This window comes from Garra rufa, chromosome 6, assembly GCF_049309525.1.
Source record: "Garra rufa chromosome 6, GarRuf1.0, whole genome shotgun sequence".
NCBI lineage: Eukaryota > Metazoa > Chordata > Actinopteri > Cypriniformes > Cyprinidae > Garra > Garra rufa.
The window spans coordinates 22970920-22994391 of record NC_133366.1 but is presented as its reverse complement, the minus strand read 5'-3'; the positions used below and the strand labels follow the sequence as shown (position 1 = coordinate 22994391).

At 37.8% G+C, this 23472-nt stretch overlaps 1 protein-coding gene across 1 annotated transcript in view; it reads left to right on the top strand.

The window, feature by feature from the left end:
- The window catches only part of fam193a (family with sequence similarity 193 member A), a 41415-nt gene that overhangs the window by 6373 nt on the left and 11570 nt on the right, over positions 1-23472 (top strand). The window contains exons 4-16 of the mRNA XM_073842417.1: positions 8715-8884; positions 9008-9175; positions 10681-10912; positions 11387-11511; positions 11589-11736; positions 11820-11894; positions 12008-12085; positions 12830-12948; positions 13858-14100; positions 18023-18152; positions 18290-18433; positions 19964-20230; positions 20581-20794. Coding sequence (XP_073698518.1) covers positions 8715-8884; positions 9008-9175; positions 10681-10912; positions 11387-11511; positions 11589-11736; positions 11820-11894; positions 12008-12085; positions 12830-12948; positions 13858-14100; positions 18023-18152; positions 18290-18433; positions 19964-20230; positions 20581-20794 — 2113 coding nt within the window. The remainder of the gene's footprint in view (positions 1-8714; positions 8885-9007; positions 9176-10680; positions 10913-11386; positions 11512-11588; positions 11737-11819; positions 11895-12007; positions 12086-12829; positions 12949-13857; positions 14101-18022; positions 18153-18289; positions 18434-19963; positions 20231-20580; positions 20795-23472) is intronic.

Sequence of the window (23472 nt, the reverse complement as noted above, 5' to 3'; positions counted from 1 at the left end):
GTTGTATTTTGGGCTTATAAATGTTATAAACTGCGATCTTTGTGTCATCTTCACTCACACCAACGACATGTTTACACGCGACTGTGAGTGCCCGCACGTGGCTGTGACGTAATTGCATGCGCCGCTGGGATCGGCTAGGAATCGGCAAGAGGAGAAACAGACCGGCTGGTCACCGATCCGGGCCGATCATGCGAAAAATCGTCCGATTCCGATCCCTAGCCGGTCAATCGGTGCATCTCTAAAATTAATTTGTACTACAGAGGTGGCACAGAAGAATAAAAAAAGTCTGGTGGCTTGTTGGTTATATTTTTATATGTTTAATGAGGCTCAGAAATGTACAATTTTGAATACAGAAATATTAAATGATTTTAAAGGGTTACTCCACTCCAAAATGAAAATTTTGTCATTAATCACTTACCCCCATGTTGTTCCAAACCCGTAAAAGCTTTTTTCATCTTTGAAAATTTAAGATAATTAGGATGAAAACCAGGAGGCTTGTCACTGCCCCATTGACTCTTAGGTAAATACAGCTGTCAAGACCCAAAAAAGTATGAAAGACATTAGCTATGTTTCCATCCAAAAATGCGAATTTAACTTATGTGCAAAACTGGAACATTGCATAAACCATTTGCACATAAAGCACCGTTTCCATCCAACGAGAGAAAGAGAACAAATTCATCACTTCCTGATAAACTTGCAGTAAATATCACAAAAAATCTAGGAGAAGTCATGAAAATAATAATTTTTTAGAATTTTCATATTTCCCCACTGGTTAATTGACATGTGACAACACGGGTAGTACCGGTATCACCGAGGGAAAAGGTTGAGGGAGAGTTTTCTCCCGTTTCCACGCTTTTCTTTGCTTTTAAAAGCTTGTAAATGTCCGTAAGCGTTTTACTTTTACTTTCGACTTAACGGCAATTCGGCATCAATTGATTGAATGGACAACAACAAAACAGTACTTCAACTCACTTAGTCTATTTTAAACATAGAATTATTAATTCAACAAAATTACTTCAACAAAATTTAATTATAAAAATCACGGTGGAAACAAATAAATAAGAAACGAATGTTCTTCCAATGAGCTTCCAAATTCACCTTAGATAAAGGAAAACAGTCAGCAGGCCTTTTTTAAAATCAACAATACTTTTAAAACAGGTGGTTTTGCATCTCGTTTCAAAACTAAATCTTTCTCACCACACTCGACTCACACTCCTCATGTGATGAATTAAATCGGACTCCTGCCGCGGATCTGTGATGCGACTGATGAGCACTGTTTGTTCTCTAACTGAACTAAACGATTTTTATTACTATGAAAAATCTAAATGTGGTGGTCAAGTGACAAAACTGGTGAAGGAAACATTTCAGAATGACCAATACAACATTTCTGATGCTGTGCAACAAGATGGGTCCGCTGGTTAGTCGAGTTATCCCGTTCTATCACAGCAGTCACATGATGTTTCATGGAATGGAATTTATTCAGTAAAAGTGTTTCCATCGTAGTTTATGCGCATTTTTCCTTATCGGATAAAAAATTTATCCTACTCTGTTGTGCGCATAAGTTTTTTTAATGCACATTTTCACGTTTCCATCCAGAGATTTTTTTATGCGATATTCCAAAATGCGCATAAAAATAGGTGGATGGAAAAGCAGTTATTTTCAAAATAGTTTATCTGCCATCAGTGACGAACTAAACTTTTACAGGTTTGGAACTACATGGGGGTAAGTGATTAATGACAACATTTTCATTTAGGGGTGGAGTAGTCTTGCGTAGCCAGACCTTCAGACTGACGGCTGAAGGTCTGGTATTCATGGCAGCTTTCATTGGCCAAGGCCCGCCCATAAGGCCGTTTGACCGACATGTCAAACAACCAATCACAGTTCGTTTCGTTCAGCGTCATGTTTCGGGGCGTAGAAATGCCCCCACAACAACAGACGGGCGTGCAACAAGTCAGTCATTGAAATAACCAGCATTGAAAGTTAACGAAGAAGAGGGAGAACAAGCAGTAAGTCAGTAATTTGTTCGCGAATGTCGCAAATATGTATAACAACAATGGCGTCTGCATAAGCACCTTTTAGCAAAACGCGAGTAAATCAGTCTGCGCTTTGTTTCCCGGCGGACCGAAAATAAACGCGACACTCGCGTGTTCCGGAAATCCAATCAAATTCAACTAATCAGATCACGACTTCGACATTCCTGAAGTGTTTCCAGTTAAGCGTACCATATGCATCAGACGTTTAGCCAACGTTCCATGGGCGTGACGTCTGAGGCTGAGACTAGGGGTGGAGTAACCCTTTAATAACTGAAAAGGTACTTTAAAAATTAAAATAAAACTACCAGTAGGTAACGGCAAGTCACTAATTTAATTACTGAATCATTAAATCATTTGATTCGTTCGAACGGCTGGTTCATTCAGGAATAAAGCAAGTGACTATCTTTATGAATGGAAAAACTGAGTCATTGACTCAATAGATTTGTTTAAAAATGCACGTTCGCTTATAAACGAAACACTGCTGTGTTTAAATGGAGATGCGCAGCAGCTCAGTTGTGATTTTTTTTTTTCAAACTATTTTTGATTACGAAATAGAGCAGAATCAGGCAATAGAGTTATAGTAAGACAATGTAAGTCACTTAATATGAACTTCTTGTTTATTGAACTGTTGTATTAAATCAATATCTCATTTACAAACTCCCTCAATAATCATTAAAAGCTGTCACTCATCTTAGTTCATCACAATCTCACAAAGTTCCATTATAATCCCCAAGTTCTCTACACTGCACAATAAATCTCCCATTTACACTCTCTCTACACTTTGTTTGTAAAAGTATTTGTGAGATGCGTCTGTGGTGTAAAAACACGTAGAAACCTTTGAAGCTCTCCTCAGTGCAAACACAAATATGCTGTATGTAATATGTAAACCCTATTTCATTCAAATTGACATTTGAGCTTGCAATATAAATGAATCACATCCTTTGGAATCAGTATAGGTCTAAGATGACTTCCAGGGTGGGATAAACAAAAGAAAAATACATGGGTACCACTATTATCCCTGTTGTATTGGTTTGGAAAGAGACCTCTAGTAGTTTCACTTTCATTGATTTCACAGGCAGATAGATGTGCTATTTTCCATTTGACATCTGCTTTCTGTTTTTAGAGCAGAGCTTTCCAAAATTTAGAAGCACAAGACCCTCCAAAAAGTCAACCAAAGCTTAGTCTCAGCCTCAGACATCATGTAAACCGTTGGATGAACGTCTGATGCTTACGGCACACAAAAATGTAAACAAGGATGCCGTGATGCCAAACCCCCTCATGGAAGAAAAAAAATTGTTGTATTGACAACTGTGACGATGAACGCTAAACAGGATCAACTAAACGCTGAATTTTAATGTAAAGTTTGGGGATTTCCACGGGTGGGCCTCTTGGGTGGGCCTTAGCCATTCAAAGCAGCCAAGGTTCCCAGACCTTCTGCCATTAGTCTGAAGTAGAGCTCTTCACAGAGGACCCGGGACCCGACCCGGGACCCGTACGGGTTCGGGTCTATATTTTAAATGGTTAGCCGGGTCCGGGTCGGGTCCAAATCTATTACTTCGGGTCCCGGGTATGTTTAACTTGTGTGTAATACCCGAGTCGATCGGAGAACATCGCACCTTCCAGTGTCAGTCACCACTTTGCACGTGTTTTGTAACTTGCATCTTGTAAAATTATGATAAGAAAAGTGTGAGAAGGAAATAAAAAAAGAAGAAGATTAAATAAATAAATAAAAACGCGTGTCGCGTGACCGCAGCAGCGAGAAGCAGAGCGCAGGAGGAGTTAACGTAAACGGACGGTCGGTGACGGTGATCATGGATTCCTTCAGGAGTGATGTGAAATAAAAAGCCTTGCACATTTATTTATTTCACATGAGCAACAAAATATGAGATCGAAAATGAACAGTCACATTAATGTTGTCTGTGATGTTTACACTGCATTAAAATAACGCGCATGAAATGTTTCTATGGCAACCAGAGCTGGCGACTTTTACCAAAGACCAGAGCCATAGAGAAACTCTGCCAAATACTATAGAATACCTTTAAGGCCTTAAAGGGACTTTGCTTTTACTCTGCCATAGTACACATAGCATTCTTTCTTACGTTTATAATAATACGGAAGAACCATCTTGTTATATTTTAATTTTTTGGTCAGGCTCGGCTCAGAGAGCACAGTGATAATAGAAAATATGGTGGAAAAAATACACTCTTTTCAGAATAAGCTATTTACGCTATCAAGCTGTCTCGTGCTATACGTGCGAATTCCTCCTTTAAGTTTCATAAGATGACCACTAGGTGGAGCTCTAAACATATGTTTTGTATTGCTTTATCTTACTGAAGAAGGTTATTGAAGATGCACGCAGTAAAGTTTACCGCATTCATTGTTTTGTGCCTTTTTGGAAAAAAAAATGTTTAATTATAAATTAATAATATTAATAAATAATAAATTAACTAATAAATAAAACACTTGCGCCGAGTCTTTATTACAATCTGCAAAAGAAGGCTATCGTTATTGTAGTTCAATGGTCATTCGTCACCGACCGTGACCGCGAGTAGCCTGCCCTAAATTAAAGCTGGAATAGTGGATTAAAAAGGGTCTTTCTGTCGGCAAGAGAGAAGAACAGCCTAACATGTAAATGTACTGAAGGAGGTCTGTATGCAACGCTACTAACAGTAGTTTACGCCAAAATAGTTTTGTTTTTTTCCTTCGCAACTTATTTATAGTTAATAACAGTTTGCTGTGCAATATGTGCCGATCGGGTACAGTCGGGTCTGTGTCTTCCCAGCCGAGTTCGGGTCCAACTAGTACATTTAAGGTATATTTCGGGTCTTCACGGGTTCGGGTCCCACTTTAAAATAAAATACGGGTCCGGGTCGGTTCCGTCCAGGACATTTACGGGTCTCTTCGGGTTCGGGTACGAATTTTTGGACCCGTGAAGACCTCTAGTCTGAAGCTATGTGAGACTAACCAAAGCTCCACAAACCAATTGTATCTTTGCACAGAATGAGTCATTTATTAACAGTGGTTCCATTAGCATTATACCCTGGAAATCCAGAGGTCTCGCGAGAGCACAATTTGAATTGTCTCTGCAAGACACTCTGGCATCGAGCAATGATGCAGGTTACTGCAATACGTAAGCAGTTGTGGGAACCAATCAAATCGGTGTATCTGATGTAGGCGGGCCAGAGGCGAGCTAAGCTGATGATGACAGCACTGCGACGTCCGAATCATGTAGTAAAGATCGCTGTCGCTACAGATGAACAACAAGTTGTTTGAAACGGCTTTGGCCGCTACAGTGAACGAGTTAGACTTGGCTTTCCATATAAAAGAGGAACAGAAAACCGAAAACTCGAATCGTTCCTTTGCAAGAAGGACGTTTATGCTGTTTTGCCGACTGGATACGGCAAGAGTTTAATCTATCAGTTCACGAGTTCACGCTTACATATAATTAGCCGGAGAATAGTAGTGCATGTTTGGCGTGTTGTCCGGTGAAGGGCTCCGAGCTCGGGAGTGGCCCGAAACTAGAGTACCCCCCAATAGGAGTAGCGAGAACTCGGAGTGATGAGATGGGGTGGTGGAGGGTTACTGATAAACCATCGAGTGAATTGAGGTGAGTCAGCTGTATTTAAACCTATGGCGCTGATTGACTTGTGATGTTTACGCTAAGCATCTGACGCGCTTCTCCCGAACTTTGATAATGAAACATTATTTAGCTCTGCTGGTAGCTAAACGTGTATTGTTGTGATTGGTCGTGGCGTTATCCAATTGCGTGCAGTTAGAGTTTCAAATGCATGCTTGGTGCCGCCCCTCGAGTTAGGCAGTTTTCATTGCTCGATCCAAGACCCTTAATCTTAATAGATTAGGGTCTGGATTTTTCCAGGCTATTAGCATTTGTGCAGCAAATGGTTAATATTGTTATGAAGGTAAAATGATTAGCTAGGCTCTCTTTACAAATAAATTGCATCTAAATCTAAAATACTGCATATTATATTGCATTTAAATCTGTAACTAAGCAACATAGACATACAGATCACAAATCTGCACACGTACCTGTGTTGAACAACATTTAAACGATCATACGACAGCTACATTCAAAATGAAGAGTGATGTGAAGGATGTTTTTTTAAGTTAAACAGTGGTATTCTAAAAAAATCATGCATGAAAGGCTCCAACAGACGTGAATGCAATAGTCAAAGATTTTAGTCTAAATCTTTACATAGAAAAAAACGATGGAAAAGCAGTGCAGTTGAGTGCAAAAACACATTGTGTGAATGACCAGAGGGGTGGACTGGCCATCGGGAGAACCGGGACAATTCCCGGTGGCCTGGCAGCCAATTTGGCCCACTGCCTTTTTTTAAATGTATATTTTATTTTCATATATATATATATATATATATTGTTGTTGTTGTTGTTGTTTCTGTTGTCTGCCAAATGTACTAAAGTGATTATTTCCAAATTCGCCATTCAATAATAATACTCTAATAAATCGTAATCCGGTTTGTCTTGACTGACAACCAGTTCGCCACGCGCACGCTTCGCCCATCCGCGCGTCCACCAAAAGAATGCAAGACTCGAGAATGGAGCGCCCAGGTGGAGCAGAGAGTCGAAACTGTCCTGTTCAGTACTTCATTTACAGGTCAGATACATCTGTAAATAGACTATTGTAGTTTTGTTTTCTTAGTTAAGCATTAAACTGCTTGAAAATATTATCAATAGCAGCCAGCCTGCAAAATTAACAAAATGGCATAATTTTGTAAAGAGTAGGAATTTAGCAGACAAATAGTCACATTGTTTTATAACACGTTTAGAGGGAGCTAAGGCTAACAACAATACAACCCTTACAAAAGTTAACCATGTTTTCACTAAAAACCAAAAAACATTGTTACTATAGTTAAACTATGGTAACCACAAATTAAAAAAGGTTTTGCTACACTTTATGGTATTTGTAGTAAAACTCTGGTTATACAAATTGTAATCAAAATGCCAAAAAAAAAAAAAAAAAACACAGTTACTACTATATTTTCACCATAGGCCTAATTAAACCATGGTTAATTTTCCTAAGGACAAAACATGACCCATGATAATGCAGTATTAGGATTTTACTAAAGATATATTCAAGATGTAGCTATTATTGTAGGCCAACAGTTTTGACATTTGGGCAAGATAAAACAATAGCACATGGTCCTAATGTAATACTTACATTTTTATAAAAAGGTAAATGGAAGTTCAAGAGATAATCTTTAATTATTTTGCGTGGCACCAGCCAATGGATTATACTTTTTATGTGATAATAATAATGGCTTTACAAAAAAAAAAATATTGTCCATGGTTTCAGAATTTGTTGTGGGTTTTTGGGATGGCCTGGATGAGTGTGAGATTTCCCAGCCTGAAATTTTGTCCCAGTCCACCCCTGAATGACCCCATAGGGGTTTGATGTCTGGATGTATAGATGTCGTCAATTTAAGGTGGAGATCGGATTAGCAGAGAAACATTATCTTGGTAGAAGGGTATTCAGAGGACAGGTGCAACCAGAACAGATTTTTTTTTTTACTTGTTATGCAGTCAGGTCCAGTTGATCATAATCTGCCCCCACATTGCATCGAAAATATCAATATGCATTTTGAAATAGGATGTTTGTGGACTTTCTGACCGGCTGAATTTTTAAATAATTTTTAATAATTAACTGAGTACCAAAATTTATTCAGACACATTTTTCACATTATCACAGTTTATTTGCTATAGTTTAGAAAATGGTACGAAAATATGACAAGAACTCATTTCATTCATTTTGATAATGTCAGATAACTGATAGAAAGGTATGTAATGGATTACAATCAACCAAAAATTTCATTTGATTTAGCTTTGGCTATAGCACCCCTGCAATACCTCTGTGGCCCACCAGGGACTGCAGTCCACAGTTTGGAAAGCTTTGTTTTAGGGCAGGGTTCCCCAAATCTTACCCTGGAGGTCCAATGCGCTGCAGAGTTTAGCTCCAACCCTGATCACACTCACCTACCTGTTATTCTCTAATGATCCCGAAGACCTTGATTAGCATGCTCAGGTGTGTTTGATTAGGGTAAGAGCTAAACTCTGAAGGAAAATGGATCTCGAGGCCCAGATTTGATGATCCCTGTTTTAGAGTATTTGCTGGTTGATGCTTCTCTTGCCTCGTTTCTTATGACTTCTTTTAAGTTTAGAAACTGCAATTCTGTTTCAAATCCAAACATGTGAATTGAGATGCATGAGCTTTTTTGTTTTGTTTTGTTTTGTTTTGTTTTGGCTAGAATCAGAAATGTGACGTTTTTAATATTTCAGTGCATCTCCACTTGTGCGGTCACATTTTTGTGATTCCATCTGATAGCATTACAAGTTTAAGTAGAAGTTGTCCTATGTGGTTGTCACATACTCTGTCTCATCATTCTGGTTGTATCATTTTATAATGTTCTTGTCACTGCAGGGCTCTTTCTTCTAAAAGCAATTTTGAAAAGCATCTGTAGGGAGTAGCTGTACATTTTTTGTTAGGAGAACACTCAAGGTGGAAAAGTCTTTTAATAAAAAACAAAAAACATTTTCCCTCATGTCAACATTATCCAGCAGTGTGTTAGAGGTTTTTTTTTTCTTTTTGAGAATAGCCTGAAAAATGAATTGATGGTACATACTTTTTTTTTTCTTGTTCTTCATCAGAATCAGGACTTCTTATTGCACATGCCAGTGGGTAATGGCGGTTTGTCCCAGGAGCCCTTGGGGGCCGGAGGGAGACTGACAGTCGGTGCTCCTACGCTGCCTGCTCCAGATCTTAGCGCTCCCCTCAGTGCAGACACAGTGTGTAGTTGTGAGGCCTGTTATGAGCGAAGGTGAGTCCTGCAGTCCTTAGTATGTTGTGAGATCAGTTGACATGGGTCTTATTTATAACCGTGATTGTTGTTGGTCTAATCAAGACTTGTGTTGATTGGTTTGATTGTGGTGTGATTGGTCAGGGAGATCACTGCTGAGTCAGAGCGGGAGTCACAACAACTGCAGAATCACTGGTCCGAGGTCAGATACCTGGTTCGGTGCATTTACCGTCAGACTGGGACTCCGCTGGCTGATGATCAGGATCAGCCTCTGGACCGGGACAAAGAGAGCATGAAGGAACTCGTTGACAGGTACTGATTGGTTCTGAGCACACTTGACAAACACTACAAGTCAAAAGTGTTTGGACAGTATGATTTTTAATGTTTTTAATGCCTGCATTTATTTGATCCAAAATACAGAAAAAGCAGTAATATTGTGAAATTTTTACTATTACAATTAACTGCTTTCTATGTGAATATATTTTAAAATTGAATCTATTCCTGTGATCAAAGCTACATTTTCAGCATCATTACTCCAGTCCTCATTGTCACATGATTCTTCAGAAATCATTCTAATATGCTGATTTGCTGTTCAAGAAACATTTTTATTGTTTTTATTATTAATATTTAAAACAGTTGAGTACATTTTTTCGGGATTCTTTAATGAATAGAAAGATCTAATGATCAGCATTTATCTGAAATAAAAAGATAACATTATACACTATACCTTTTCTTTTTTGGTAAATAAATTATAGAAATAAGTTTATTTGGTAAGGATGCTTTAAATTGATCAAAAGATGATAAAGACATGGATAATGTTACAAAAAATTTCAGATTATTTCAGATAATTCAGATAAATGCTGTTCTTCTGAACTTTCTATTCATCAAAGAAACTGGAAAGAATTCTACTTAGCTGTTTTCAACAAAATAATAGATGTTTTTTTTGAGCTGCAAATCAGAATATTAGAATGATTTCTGAAGGATCATGTGACAGGAAAGACTGCTAAAAATTCAGCTTTGCCTTCACAGGAATAAACTACATTTTAAAATATACTAACCAGAAGCGTTATATTGCAGCTTTTACTGTATGTTTGGTCAAATAATGGCAGCCTTTGTGAGAATGAGATTTTTTTAAAATAATCTTACTTATAGGTAATTTATAACAAATATTATATGAATAATCGATTATGCTACAAATAGTATTATCTATCACTTTGACAGATTTGGTAGTAGGGCTGGGCGATATGGCAAAAAATGTAAATTTGACTTTTTTTTTTCATGATTTTTAACTAGTCAACTTGAAAATGTAACTACAACATGATTCAAGTAACTTTTTCTTTATTAAACCTCCAGTTAAAGAAAATAGTATTTCTGTGCACCACACAAAGTGGTCAACATGATGTAAATGTTAAAATCACTTGTTAAATACCTTTGCAGAAAAGATGCATGTACTACAACTACATCTTCTACAAACTTGTCTTATACATATTATATGTTAAGAAATAATACAAAGAAAATATGAACAAGATATGAGCGCATCACACCATAGCAGTTAATCATGTGCACCGGCATGCAGTTGGATTATTTTTTATTCTAAATCGCAAAACATTACATTTCGAATTAATCTTTAAAATCGCCCAGCAATACTTGGTAGTAAATTTTCTAGTGTTTTTTTTTTTTTTGTGTGAAAATGACATTAAGCACTTGTTGATCTGCTAACCCTGTGTAATAAACTATCACATTACCAAATCTGGAAGACAAGTGGAATTCCTCATTTCTCTCCTCCCAAAGCCTCAATTTGCTTTCTCTTTATTTAGGCTTTGTGAGAAAGATCCCTACCAGTTATACCAGCGTCTGGAACAGCAAGCAAGGGAGTATGTCTTAGAGATGAAAGTGCGGCTACTCAAGCACCTGTCCACAGGCTCAAAAGCACCCGGTTCAGCGGTTCAAGGGCCTCCACAGGCACACCAGTTCATCTCACTGCTGCTAGAGGAGTACAATGCGCTCTGCCAGGCGGCCCGCACCATTAGCAGCTTCCTTCTCACCCTGGTGTGTTGTTACAACCCAACCATATTATACACACTGATACTAATGTTGTCAAAAGTATTGGTACTTCACTATCAATTCGATACTTACATTTAAAAAATGTAACAATACCAGTCTTTCAGCAGTACCATTTAAAGTTCACTTCAAGAAGAAAAAAACCCTGATAATGTATTCACCACCCATGTCATCCAAGATGTTTGTCTTTCTTTTTTCAGTCGTAAAGAAATTAAGGTTTTTAAGGAAAACATTCCAGGATTTTTCTCCATATAGTGAAGATAACCTTGCATTACAAAATCCTGGAAGGTTTTCTTCAAAAACCTTAATTTCTTTGCGACTGAAGAAAGAAAGACATGAACATCTTGGATCACAAGGGGGTGAGTAAATTAAAGGACATTTTTATTCTGTAAGTGAACTTGACTTGATCTTGTGTGCATATGAATCATGAAAATCTGTTTAAGCACTGTTTTTCCTTTTCAGGAGAACGAACATTTGCAGAAGTTTCAAGTGACATGGGAGCTCCACAATAAGCACCTTTTTGAGAACTTGGTGTTCTCTGAACCCATCCTGCACAACAGTCTACCTGCCTTAGTGGCCCAGCTCAGGTATAATCTTTAAGTCAGTCGTTATTATAGCACTCCTTTGAATGCATAGATGCTATTATTTTGTTTTTGTTGAATAGGCAGGGCACAACATCCCATGATTCATACAGTGAGGATATGTATCGTACACTGCTTGAGAGGTACCATCAGCTGGACCAGGAGATGAGTGCTGTGGCTCTCGAATGGCTGGAGTGTGAGAAGAGGATTGATGACTATGTTGATGAGCAGGTATGTTTTGTTGGTCAGTAAATGTAAATGCAATCATTGGTGGCTCTCTTGCTTGATCTGATACCAGTTTTGCCTGTTTGCAGTTGCTTTTCAAGGTTGAAGGTCAGAATCTCACAAATCAAAGGACAGAACCACATAAGTCTTTAATTAATAGAAATGTAAGTTGCTGCACAAGTCACACATTACGCATTATTAATCTTCATACATGATTTTGTACTGTGCAAAGCAGTTTATTGACTGGAGCTAAATACGTTTTTTTCTTTTTAATAAGATGTCTTTAAGAACTAAGCAGCGGATGCTTAAAGAAGATGCAGAGATCTTCAAACAGAAAAGATTTTTTGAAGAGCAGGTAATATTTTCTTTTTGAGGTTAAAAAGGTTGCTGAGGCAAGTGTACCCTAATTAAAGTCTACATGTACAGTGCCTTTTTGACAGCTAATGGAATTAATATTAAATTGAAAATTTTGATTAAATTGAAAAGTTCCAATTCAGTCACCAGTTGCACAAAACCTTTTCACTGTACCTGAGATTCAGTTAACACTGTTAAAAAATGTATTATAAATGTATTAAGCAATACAAGTTCACTACCAGTCAAAAGTTTTTTAATGTTTTTTTAAAGAAGTCCCTTCTGCTCACCAAGCCTGCATTTTTTTTCATCCAAAGTACTGCAAAAACAGTAAAACTTTGAAATATTTTACAATTTAAAATAACTGTTTTCTATTTAAATATATTTTAAAATGTAAATTAGTCCTGTGATCGAAGCTATATAAATAAAAATCTTACTGTTCAAAAACTTTTGACTGGTAGTGTATATTCAGCCTTGATGATAATAAGAAAAGTGTAAGCAGCAAATCAGCTTATTAGAGTAAAAGATCATGTGACACTGAGACTGAGTAATGACTGCTAAAAATTCAGCCTCGCTGTCACAGGAATAAACTGCATTGTGAAACATTAAAATAGAAAAGATGTATGTATTCAAAGACGAAAACAATTCTCACCAACTTAAATTTTTGAACATATGTGTATATTTATGTTTTCCTCGTAAAAGCATCTGTATTTACAACTGCAATTTTGTTTTAATATTCTGATTGCAGTTCCTACCGAACAGTAAAAAGTCTCTGGGTGGTGACAGTAAGTTCACAGACACAGTGAAACAGATGCTTTCATCCAGGCTGAGTATCCCAGACTGTCCCAACTGCAATTACAGACGGAGGTACTTTTTTCATTAAAGCAATACATTTTGCGGGACACTTAGATAATACAAGTGAAAAAAACAATACAATTATAGCCTTTTAGTGTCCATTGAGGGTGTGTTCACACGTAGTTCGGTTTGTTTGGTCCGGACAAAAAAGGAAAATGATAAATTTGGTCCTGGTCCGCTTAGCGTTCACACTGGCATTTTTGAAAGCGAACCTAAAAATACTGAACCTAAAGGCATAGTAATACATTCACAACCTGATTGGTCTGGTTGAATGACTTCTATTTCGTGACGGAACTCACCGAACACTCCAAACAAAATGCAAAGGTGTGTTCGACTTAAAGCGGTGCTTGTGGGTGTATGACATCAAAGTACCCATTCACTGATTGGTCTGCTGATTGATGCTTTAATCGGAAACACGCAATGCCATTTGCTGGGCTAAGCGCGCTCATTGTTGTGTGCATATGATTTTATTTTCACCACCTGAAAACTCACAAAGGCTCATACAAGGCACTTTACCTCCTCGTTGCTCTACGTTTGTCCTCTGCACATGTTGTTTTGGATACACCGCTTGTTCCCGCATGTCGCATAGCGTCGAATCTTGTCATTACTTCCTGTTTTTGGTTCATTTAGAAGTATTTGGTCTGTGTTGCGTTCATATTTATTTCGAACCGCACCAGAGTTCGTTAGTAAGGGGACCGAGACCCATCTTTTAAGCAGCCTCGGTCCACTTGTTTGGTACGCACCAGGGTTCGGATGGCAGCGTTCATACTTACTCAAACAATCCGCACTAACAGAGCAATCACACCAGGCTTCGCTTTAATCGAATGAAACATGACAAGTGTGAACATACCCTGAGTGTCCTTTTTCACACTACTGTATATTGGTAACCTATGTACTCATCGTTAATATATTTACCTCCAGATGCACCTGTGACGATTGCAGTCTGTCTCACATCCTGACCTGTGGCATCATGGATGCCCCTATGGCAGAGGATCTGCATCTGAAGCTGCCCCTGCAGGCGGAACCTCCCCGGGACTACCTGTCAGAGGTCCATCCCCCCAGCATGTCATCGGGCAGCTCAGGATCCGGCTCGGCCCCAGGCTCCCCCATCACCATCCAGCAACACCCGCGCCTCATCCTGCCACAGGATGGCACCACCACATTGTGAGTGAAAACTGTTTTGTGCTCTCTGCTTAATATGAAACGAATCTGAGTACTTGAACACTTGTTTTCCATGAAGGTCTCATTAATATATTTTATGACAATAATAATTATTACAATTATTACAATTCTGCAAATGTGTATATTTAACTACACATTATTGTGTAGTTAAATATTAACAAGTAGTCAGCAGTGATACTGAAGGTTTAATAAATCTTAAATACACATCACTGACAATAATAGTAATGACAACTTGAATAGTAAGTAGTAAGTGAGTCAGATGTTGAGCTTATTTAGTGAAGGATTGATTTAAACCAGTAACTCTTGATTTTGAAGTCTTTTTGAATGATTCATAAAAGGAACCAGCTGATTAGAGTCAGGTTTTGTGAGTCAGACTACATTGTTCACACTTTGTTTGTTTTTGTGTCTAGCTATATGAGGAAATATTTTTTTATCAGCACATTCAAGACAAAAAACAGCTTTTTATATTTATATAGTACATGTACACACACTACCATTCAGAAGTTTGGGGTTGATAAAATTTTAATGGTTTTGGAAAGAAAAGTGTTACGGTCATCAATTATTTGATAAAAAAAATCCACCGTAATAATAATGTTATGAAATAATACAGTTTTGCTTAACTTTTATATTTTAATACACTACCAGTTAGAAGTTTTTGAACAGTAAGATTTTTAATGTTTTTTAAAGAAGTCTCTTCTGCTCACCAATCATTTATTTGATCTGAAGTACAGCAAAAACAGGACAATTTTGAAATATTTTTACTTTTTAAAATAGCTGTTTCTATTTAAACATATTTTTAAAATTTAATTTATTCCTGTGATTTCAAAGCTGAATTTTTAGCATCATCCACTCCAGTCTCCAATTCCTTCAGAAATCATTCTAATATTCTGATTTACTGCTCAAAAAACATTTATTATTGTTGAAAACAGCAGAGTAGAATTTTTCAGGTTTCTCTGATGAATAGAAAGTTCAGAAGAAAAGCATTTAACTGAAATAGAAATTGTAACATTCTAGTCTTTTATCAATTTAAAGCATTCTTTCATTCTTTCTGGTTTTAATTTCTATAACACTTTCCCCCAAAAAAACATGTTACGAGAGTTTTTTTTATTTCAAATAAATGCTGATCTTTGAATCGTTCTATTCAAAGAATCCTGAAAATGATTTACTCTACTGTTGTAAATATTGATAATAATAATAAATATAGCTGCAAGCAGCAATTACGGGGCCAAGCATTGAAAGGGAAAATGAGGAGCTAAGGATGGCATGGAACACCAGACCAACTGCAACAGTAAGTGAAAGGAAGCAATTTTAAGACGATTTTAGTCAAAACAACAGAAAAATAAAGTAGAATGCCTACTGACATGATTTAATGGCTTATTACGTTTGACCAACAGGTGGCGCTGTTATCAAAACGATGTGGTGTGTTTAGTGTGAGGTGACAAAGGCACACACAAAGTTTGGTGTCATTATGTCAAAGCTTTGCAGAGATAAAGCCTCAGAGTCATTTTGGCATCAAGCCTAAAATTTGTAGCGGCGCTGTACGAAAACGGTTTCGTCTATCAACATGAAATCCATATCTTTTTGTCAGCACAGTCTGAAGATGATCTGTGGTGAAAATCGGATGAACGGTCTAGGAGGAGTTAGAAAAAGTATGTTTTCAACATGAATCAACATGGCGGAGAGGATAATTGGTATCTTGGTTGTCGGCATGACCCAAGGAATATTTTGAGACCAGTTTCATTACAATAGGCTAATGCAATCTACATTTATTAGCATTTTTGGAAATTTCAAAATTAGTAGTTAATGAATGGCTTATTACTCTTGACCAATAGGTGGCGCTGTTACCAAATTGATGTCTAGTAATCAGTGTGAGGTGACAATGTTACATACAAAATTTGGTGCAAATATCTCAAAGCTTTGCAGAGATACAGCTTCAGATGCGCCTGGGCATCTTTTCAGCAAATTCGTTGACGCGTTAAATGGAAACGGTTTTGAATATCGACACGAAATCCATAACTTTTTGTCAGCATGGTCTGAAGATGATCTGAGTCAAATTTGGAGAAAATCAGACAAACTGAGGAGTTCGGAAAAGTAGGTTTTCTACAATAATCAAAATGTCGGACAGGAAGCCAATTATGAGGTAATTGGTATCAGTGTTATTAGCCTGACCCAATGAATATTTTGAGATCACGTTCATTACAATAAGCCATTTTTCTCATAAGTTATTAGCATTTTTCTATAAATTTCCTTATAAATTTTGACAACAAGGTGGCGCTGCCACCAAACTTTTTGAGTACTGTCAGGGCATAGAGCCGAAGACACATACCGAGTTTTGTAACGATATGTTAATGCGTTCGGAAAATATAGCATTTTATAACAAAATTCGAAATGGCCGACGCCCAAAATGGCTGACATGGGAAAATTATGTTCGACTCGGCATGCCCCTCCGAATCTAACGAGACCAGTTTCGAGATTTTTGGCTAAACCATTGAGAAGTTATAAGCAAAAAATTACATTTTTCATATCACTTGACCACTAGGTGGCACTGTGATGAAACACTGCAGGTAGCCTCAGGTCATGCTTGTTATAACACTCACCAAGTTTGGTCTCAATACTCCAAAGCGTTGCAGAGATATTGCACATCCATTTTTGAATTCGTTTGCTCGTTATTCGAGAACGCTTTGTCCAATCAACTTGAAATCCATAACTTTTTGCCAGCATGGTCTGAAGATGATCTGAGCCAATTTTGGTGAAAATCAGACAAACCGTCTAGGACGAGTTCGAAAAAGTAGGTTTTACAAACAATTAATTATAGAAAAAAAAAACAAACCTTACGATTTTTGAATTTTGATATTCATTCAACTCGGCATGACCCAAGGATTCAGAGGGAAAAAAAAGAATTTAGATTTTGTGGCTTACCGTTCAAAAGTTATTACCAAAAAGAAAGTGAAACTTTGGACAAGTGGTGGCGCTAGAGAGTTTGAGTTAGAGACTCCAAATTAGCTTCAGTGACATTTCAGACTGTCCTCTATCAGTGTGCCAAATTATACAACTTTCCCGCCAGCGGTTCTATGGGCTGCCATAGACGCAATGGCGGAAGAAACGGAAGAAGAAGAATAAGAACGCCAACGGATACAATAGGTGCCACCGCATCTTCGGTGCTTGGCCCCTAATAATAAGAATTGTAACGGATACAATGAGTGCTTACGCACCTTCGGTGCTTGACCCCTAATAATAAATGTTTCTTGAACAGCAAATCAGCATATTAAAATTATTTCTGGATCATGTGACCCTGAAGACTGGAGTAATGATGCTAAAAATGTAGCTTTGATCACAGGAATACATTACATTTTAAAATATATTCTAATAGAAAACTGTTATTTTAAATAGTAAACATATTTTAAAAATGTATTGTTTCTGCTGTACTTTCGAACAAATAAATGCAGGCTTGGTGAGCAGAAGAGATTTCTTTAAAAAAAAGCATAACAAATCTGGTAGTGTATATATTAACTCCAAAACTTTGCACTGGAGTGTATATAAAAGGAAAATGCAGTCATTTGCAGGTATGGCAAAAAGTTTGTTGTTCCCTGTCTGCTTGCTTTATGGCTGCATTTTATAATAATTTTATGAGCTGTCAAGGGATTTTACGTGGGATTTTTTTTGTAATGTGTAGTACTGGTAATAGGTCTCTTGTGGACAGTATTGCAAAATCAGATAAGGGTCAGATCAGGCAAGTTCCAATTATTATAGTCATTACTGTATTCATGATTTCAATGACTTCATAATGTACTTTCCTGCTGAGCTCACTCAGTTTCTGTTTTAACGCAGTGTCATCAGTTTTATTGCATCACAACTCCGACGACTGAGTCATTAGGTTTCTTTTACTTTCCTTTTTCTGCCCCAGTGATGAAGTGCCTCCGTTGTCTGCCATCTACCCTCTGAGTGGGTACGAAGATCCTGCTGTGGTGGCCAGCATTAATGGCATCCACAGTCAGCTCAGTGGAGGAGAAGAGAGCGTGAACCTTAAAGATAAAGTAGGTGGCAGCTGATTGTCTGACAGTGTTGTAACCGCCTACAGTACACAATAAACATTTGACAACTGGAAAAGTTTGACATTTGTATTTAGAAAGTTATTTTGATGGTAATAAGTTTTCCTCTCTCATTCTCCCAGTCTTCACGGGGGAGCAGCAGCAGTAGCAGTTCCTCTGAAGGTGATGAGGAAGAGAGAGAGAGTGGTGGGGAACCTCCAGGCCAGAAGGAGTCACTGTCTGGAGGGAAAAATGACTGTCCGCCTCCATCATACCCTCATACACAGGTAGAGCTTAAGAAATGAGGTTACTGGGACTTTCCATATATATATATATATATATATATATATGTATGTGTATGTATGTATGTATATACACAGTCAAGCCCAAAATTATTCATACCCCTAGCAAATTCTGATTTTCAAATTTTTTCAACCAGCAAGTTTTTTGACCAATATTGACACAGGCGTCTCCCAAAAGATTATAAGACAATGTACAAAAGGCATCATTGTGAAAAAAATTATCTTTTATTTACATTTGAACAAAAAGTGGCATGTCCAAAATTATTCATACCTTCTTAATAATCAATAGAAAAGTTTTTATTGGCTATTACAGCAATCAAACGCTTCCTACAATTGCTGACCAGCTTTTTGCATGTCTCCACTGGTATTTTTGGTATTCATCTTTAGCGATGAGCTCCAACTCTTTCAGGTTGGAGGGTCTCCTTGCTATCACCCAGAGACTATTCATTTAGAAGATTAGTTCACTTCCAGAACAAAAATGTATAGATGGTTTACTCACCCCCTTCTTCAGTCATAAAGAAATTAATGTTTTTTGAGGAAAACATTTCATGAATTTTCTCCATATAGTGGATTTCAATGGTGCCCATCAGTTTGAACTTTCAAAATGCAGTTTAAATGCAACCTCAAAGGGAAAAAGGGTCTTATATAGTGAAACGGTCAGTTATTTTCTAAAAAAAAAAATTACATTTTATACCTTTTTAACCTCCAATGCTTGTCTTGTCTAGCTCTGCAATGCGCAAGCATACTCGAAAGTTAAGGTATGTTGAAAAACTCCCATCACATTTTCTCCTCCAACTTCAAAATCGCCCCTACATCGCTGCAGAAGTACAGATTCAGTGTTTACAAAGTGAACATGCAAAGGTAAAATGCTACGAAAAAAGGTAAAACAGTGATATAGGGCGATTTTGAAGTTGGAGGAGAAAATGAGATGGGAGTTTTTCGACATACCCTAACTGTCTTTAACCGGAGTGCACAGAGTACAAGGCAAGCATTTGAGGTAAAAAGTGTATAGATTGTACTTTTTTTTTTTTTTTTTTAGAAAATAATTGATCGTTTGACTAGATAAGACTCTTATTCTTCAGCTGGGGTTGTTTAGAGCCCTTTAAAGCTGCATTTAAACTGCATTTTGGAAGTTAAAACTCACAGGCACCATAGAAGTCCACTATATAGAGAAAATTCCTAAAATGTCTTCCTCAAAAAACATATCTTTACGACAACTTTAAGTTGTATCTATAACAGTTTACTGGCATATTGAAAGTTATACTGTCTGTATGTAATGTAATATTTTTAAGTCATATTTATTCAAACCCTATTAAGCATTGCTGTTCTTAAGGAGCTTATTTTTATGGTTGGATACAAAATTGTGTTAAAACACAAATTAAGCCTTTGGAAGCTCTAACAACACTTAATCCGCTTGAGCTGTTACACTTACGTATGTTTAGCCCATGCATGTGCTGAAGATGAGTAACAAATATGGCCTCTGGCGAAATGATGAATATTTGTTTCCTTTTTCAGGTGGATCAGGTACAACACCCGTGCGAGTGTCATGTGTGCAATCAGGGCAACGGGGATGGTAGCACCTCTGGCCTGAACTCCACCTGTCTGCCTACCAGCAGGCTGCATGCAGGGGGTCACCAGTTCTTCTCAGAGAAGACGCCAACCCACCCCGCCCTCCACCTTTACCCCCACATCCACGGTCATCTACCCTTACACAACCTGTCCCACCTGCCCAGACCACTGCTGCCCACCCTCTACTCCACCCCTCCTCTCACACACAGCAAGGTTAGAGCCACGCACATGCACAAAAACACACACACAGGAAATTCCCAGCCTTCCCTTTGAGAGATGCCTGGGGTTGTAGGTGCTTGGTGAATTTGCTGTTATTTTTCTAGCCACAAGGGGGGTGACTTGTATCAAAAATCATAACATTAAAGGCACAGGTGCAAAATTTCACGTCTTACTGGGCACATACCTTTCCACATGATTGACTATTCCTTATCAAGCATTGATGCAATGTCATCATACACTTCCTGTTACAATTTCAGTAGCCTTATTGTAAATCTGAAAAAAAAAAAATTATTGATGATTTTTTAATATAATGATCCCAACTCTCTTCACATCATCTTCTCTAGACTCTCCCTCCTACCCCCACGTCCAGTCACACAGGCGGAAAGCAGCAAGTGTTCAACCCCACCCTACCGGAGCACGTCTACCAGAGCTGCTTCAACACGGCAGGGGACTGGAACGGCTCTTTACCATGTCCCTCGCTCAAACTAGAGAACCTCTGGGACACGCACATGATGAAGAACTGGAACCCTTCTGTACTGCTCCAAGAGCCCCTACCTGGTCAGTTGCCCAAATCATTTGAAAAATGTTTTGCACACTTCAAAGCAGATAAAACCACACTTCCATTTTGAGTAAAAAGCATTTTGAACTGGTTGCCCTCTGCGCTACCTGTTGTTATTTTTACCACCACACAACTTGGAATACACAACTCAGAAAAAAAAATACTGATATGAAGCCACATTGTGCGGCTTTTGGTTGTAATTTTCAGTTGAAGGGCAACAAGAGAAGCAATGTAAGTCTTCACTGCTTTCCTAGCCATAAGAAGAGGGAAAAAAATGTGTCTTTGTTCTTTCCACTTCAGCCCTGATGCCTTTGAGGCTTTTAGGAGACCACAGCTGAAATCTGGGAGTTTGGTTTAAGCTTATATGTGACCCTGGACCACAAAACCAGTCTTAAGTCGCTGGGGTATATTTGTAGTAATAGCCAAAAATACATTGTATGGGTTAAAATTCTAGATTTTTCTTTTATGCCAAAAATCATTAGGATATTAAGTAAAGATCATGTTCCATGAAGATTTTTTGTAAAATTCCTACTATAAATATATCAAAATGTAATTTTTGATTAGTAATATGCATTAAGAACTTAATTTGGACAAGTTTAAAGGTGATTTTCTCAGTATTTTGATTTTTTTGCACCCTCAGATTGTAGATTTTCAAATAGATATATCTCGGCCAAATATTGTCCTATCCTAACAAACCATACATCAATAGAAAGCTTATTTATTGAGCTTTCATATGTTGTATACATCTCAGTTTTGTAAAATTTAACCTTATGACTGGTTTTGTGGTCCAGGGTCACATATCTATTGCCACCTGTAAGCTCTTTCAGTAGATGTGGTCATTGTATCAGTATTTTATTTTCCGAGTTGTGTTGCGATAAAAATAAGAACAGGTAGCGCCAGTAGCTCACCAAGTGGAACCATTTTACGTCATTGAAATATTGGCTCCTCCCCCATAGTCCTAAATGTGTATAAAGCGATGTGGATTTTTTTAAAACAATGTAAATCTTTTATGGGTTTTCTACTACATATTCAGTAAGAGGCTTCATTTGCGTTATATTTACACATACAAGTGTTAATACCTCTGTTCGCTTTAATGTGGAAGTTGTTATTCAGGTGTTTAAAAGACCAACAGGCTCTGTGTAGATCTGGTAATAATGTTTCTGGTGATCAGATTCAGACTAGAGGTCTTCACGGGTCCAAAAATTCGTACCCGAACCCGAAGAGACCCGTAAATGTCCTGGACGGAACCGACCTGGACCCGTATTTTATTTTAAAGTGGGACCCGAACCCGTGAAGACCCGAAATATACCTTAAATGTACTAGTTGGACCCGAACTCGGCTGGGAAGACACAGACCCGACTGTACCCGAACGGCACATATTGCACAGCAAACTGCTATTATTAACTATAAATAAGTTGCAAAGGAAAAAAAAACTTTTTTGGCGTAAACTACTGTTAGTAGCGTTGCATACAGACCTCCTTCAGTACATGTTAGGCTGTTCTTCTCTCTTGCCGACAGAAAGACCCTTTTTAATCCACTATTCCAGCTTTAATAGTTACTTTAGGGCAGGCTACTCGCGGTCACGGTCGGTGACGAATGACCAATGCAATACTTTTTTCTCTCTAAGTCAACTTCGACCGTTGTGTTTACCCTTTTGAACTACAATAACGATACTTTTGCAGATTGTAATAAAGACTCGGCGCAATTGTTTTATTTATTAGTTAATTTATTATTAATTAATATTATTAATTTATAATTAAACATTTTTTTCCAAAAAGGCACAGAACAATGAATGCGGTAAACTTTACTGCGTGCATCTTCAATAACAGTATCTTCTTCAGTAAGATAAAGCAATACAAAACATATGTTTAGAGCTCCACCTAGTGGTCATCTTATGAAACTTAAAGGAGGAATTCGCACGTATAGCACGAGACAGCTTGATAGCGTAAATAGCTTATTCTGAAAAGAGTGTATTTTTTCCACCATATTTTCTATTATCACATGTGCTCTCTGAGCCGAGACTGACCAAAAAATTAAAATATAACAAGATGGTACTTCCGTGTTATTATAAACGTAAGAAAGAATGCTATGTGTACTATGGCAGAGTAAAAGCAAAGTACCTTTAAGGCCTTAAGGGTATTCTATAGTCTTTGGCAGAGTTTCTCTATGGCTCTGGTCTTTGGTAAAAGTCGCCAGCTCTGGTTGCCATAGAAACATTTCATGCGCGTTATTTTAATGCAGTGTAAACATCACAGACAACATTAATGTGACTGTTCATTTTCGATTTCATATTTTGTTGCTCATGTGAAATAAATAAATGTGCAAGGCTTTTTATTTCACATCACTCATGAAGGAATCCATGATCACCGACCGTCCATTTACGTTAACTCCTCCTGCGCTCTGCTTCTCGCTGCTGCGGTCACGCGACATACGTTTATTTATTTAATCTTCTTCTTTTTTTTTTATTTCCTTCTCACACTTTTCTTATCATAATTTTACAAGATGCAAGTTACAAAACACGTGCAAAGTGGTGACTGACACTGGAAGGTGCGATGTTCTCCGATCGACTCGGGTATTACACACAAGTTAAACATACCCGGGACCCGAAGTAATAGATTTGGACCCGACCCGGACCCGGCTAACCATTTAAAATATAGACCCGAACCCGTACGGGTCC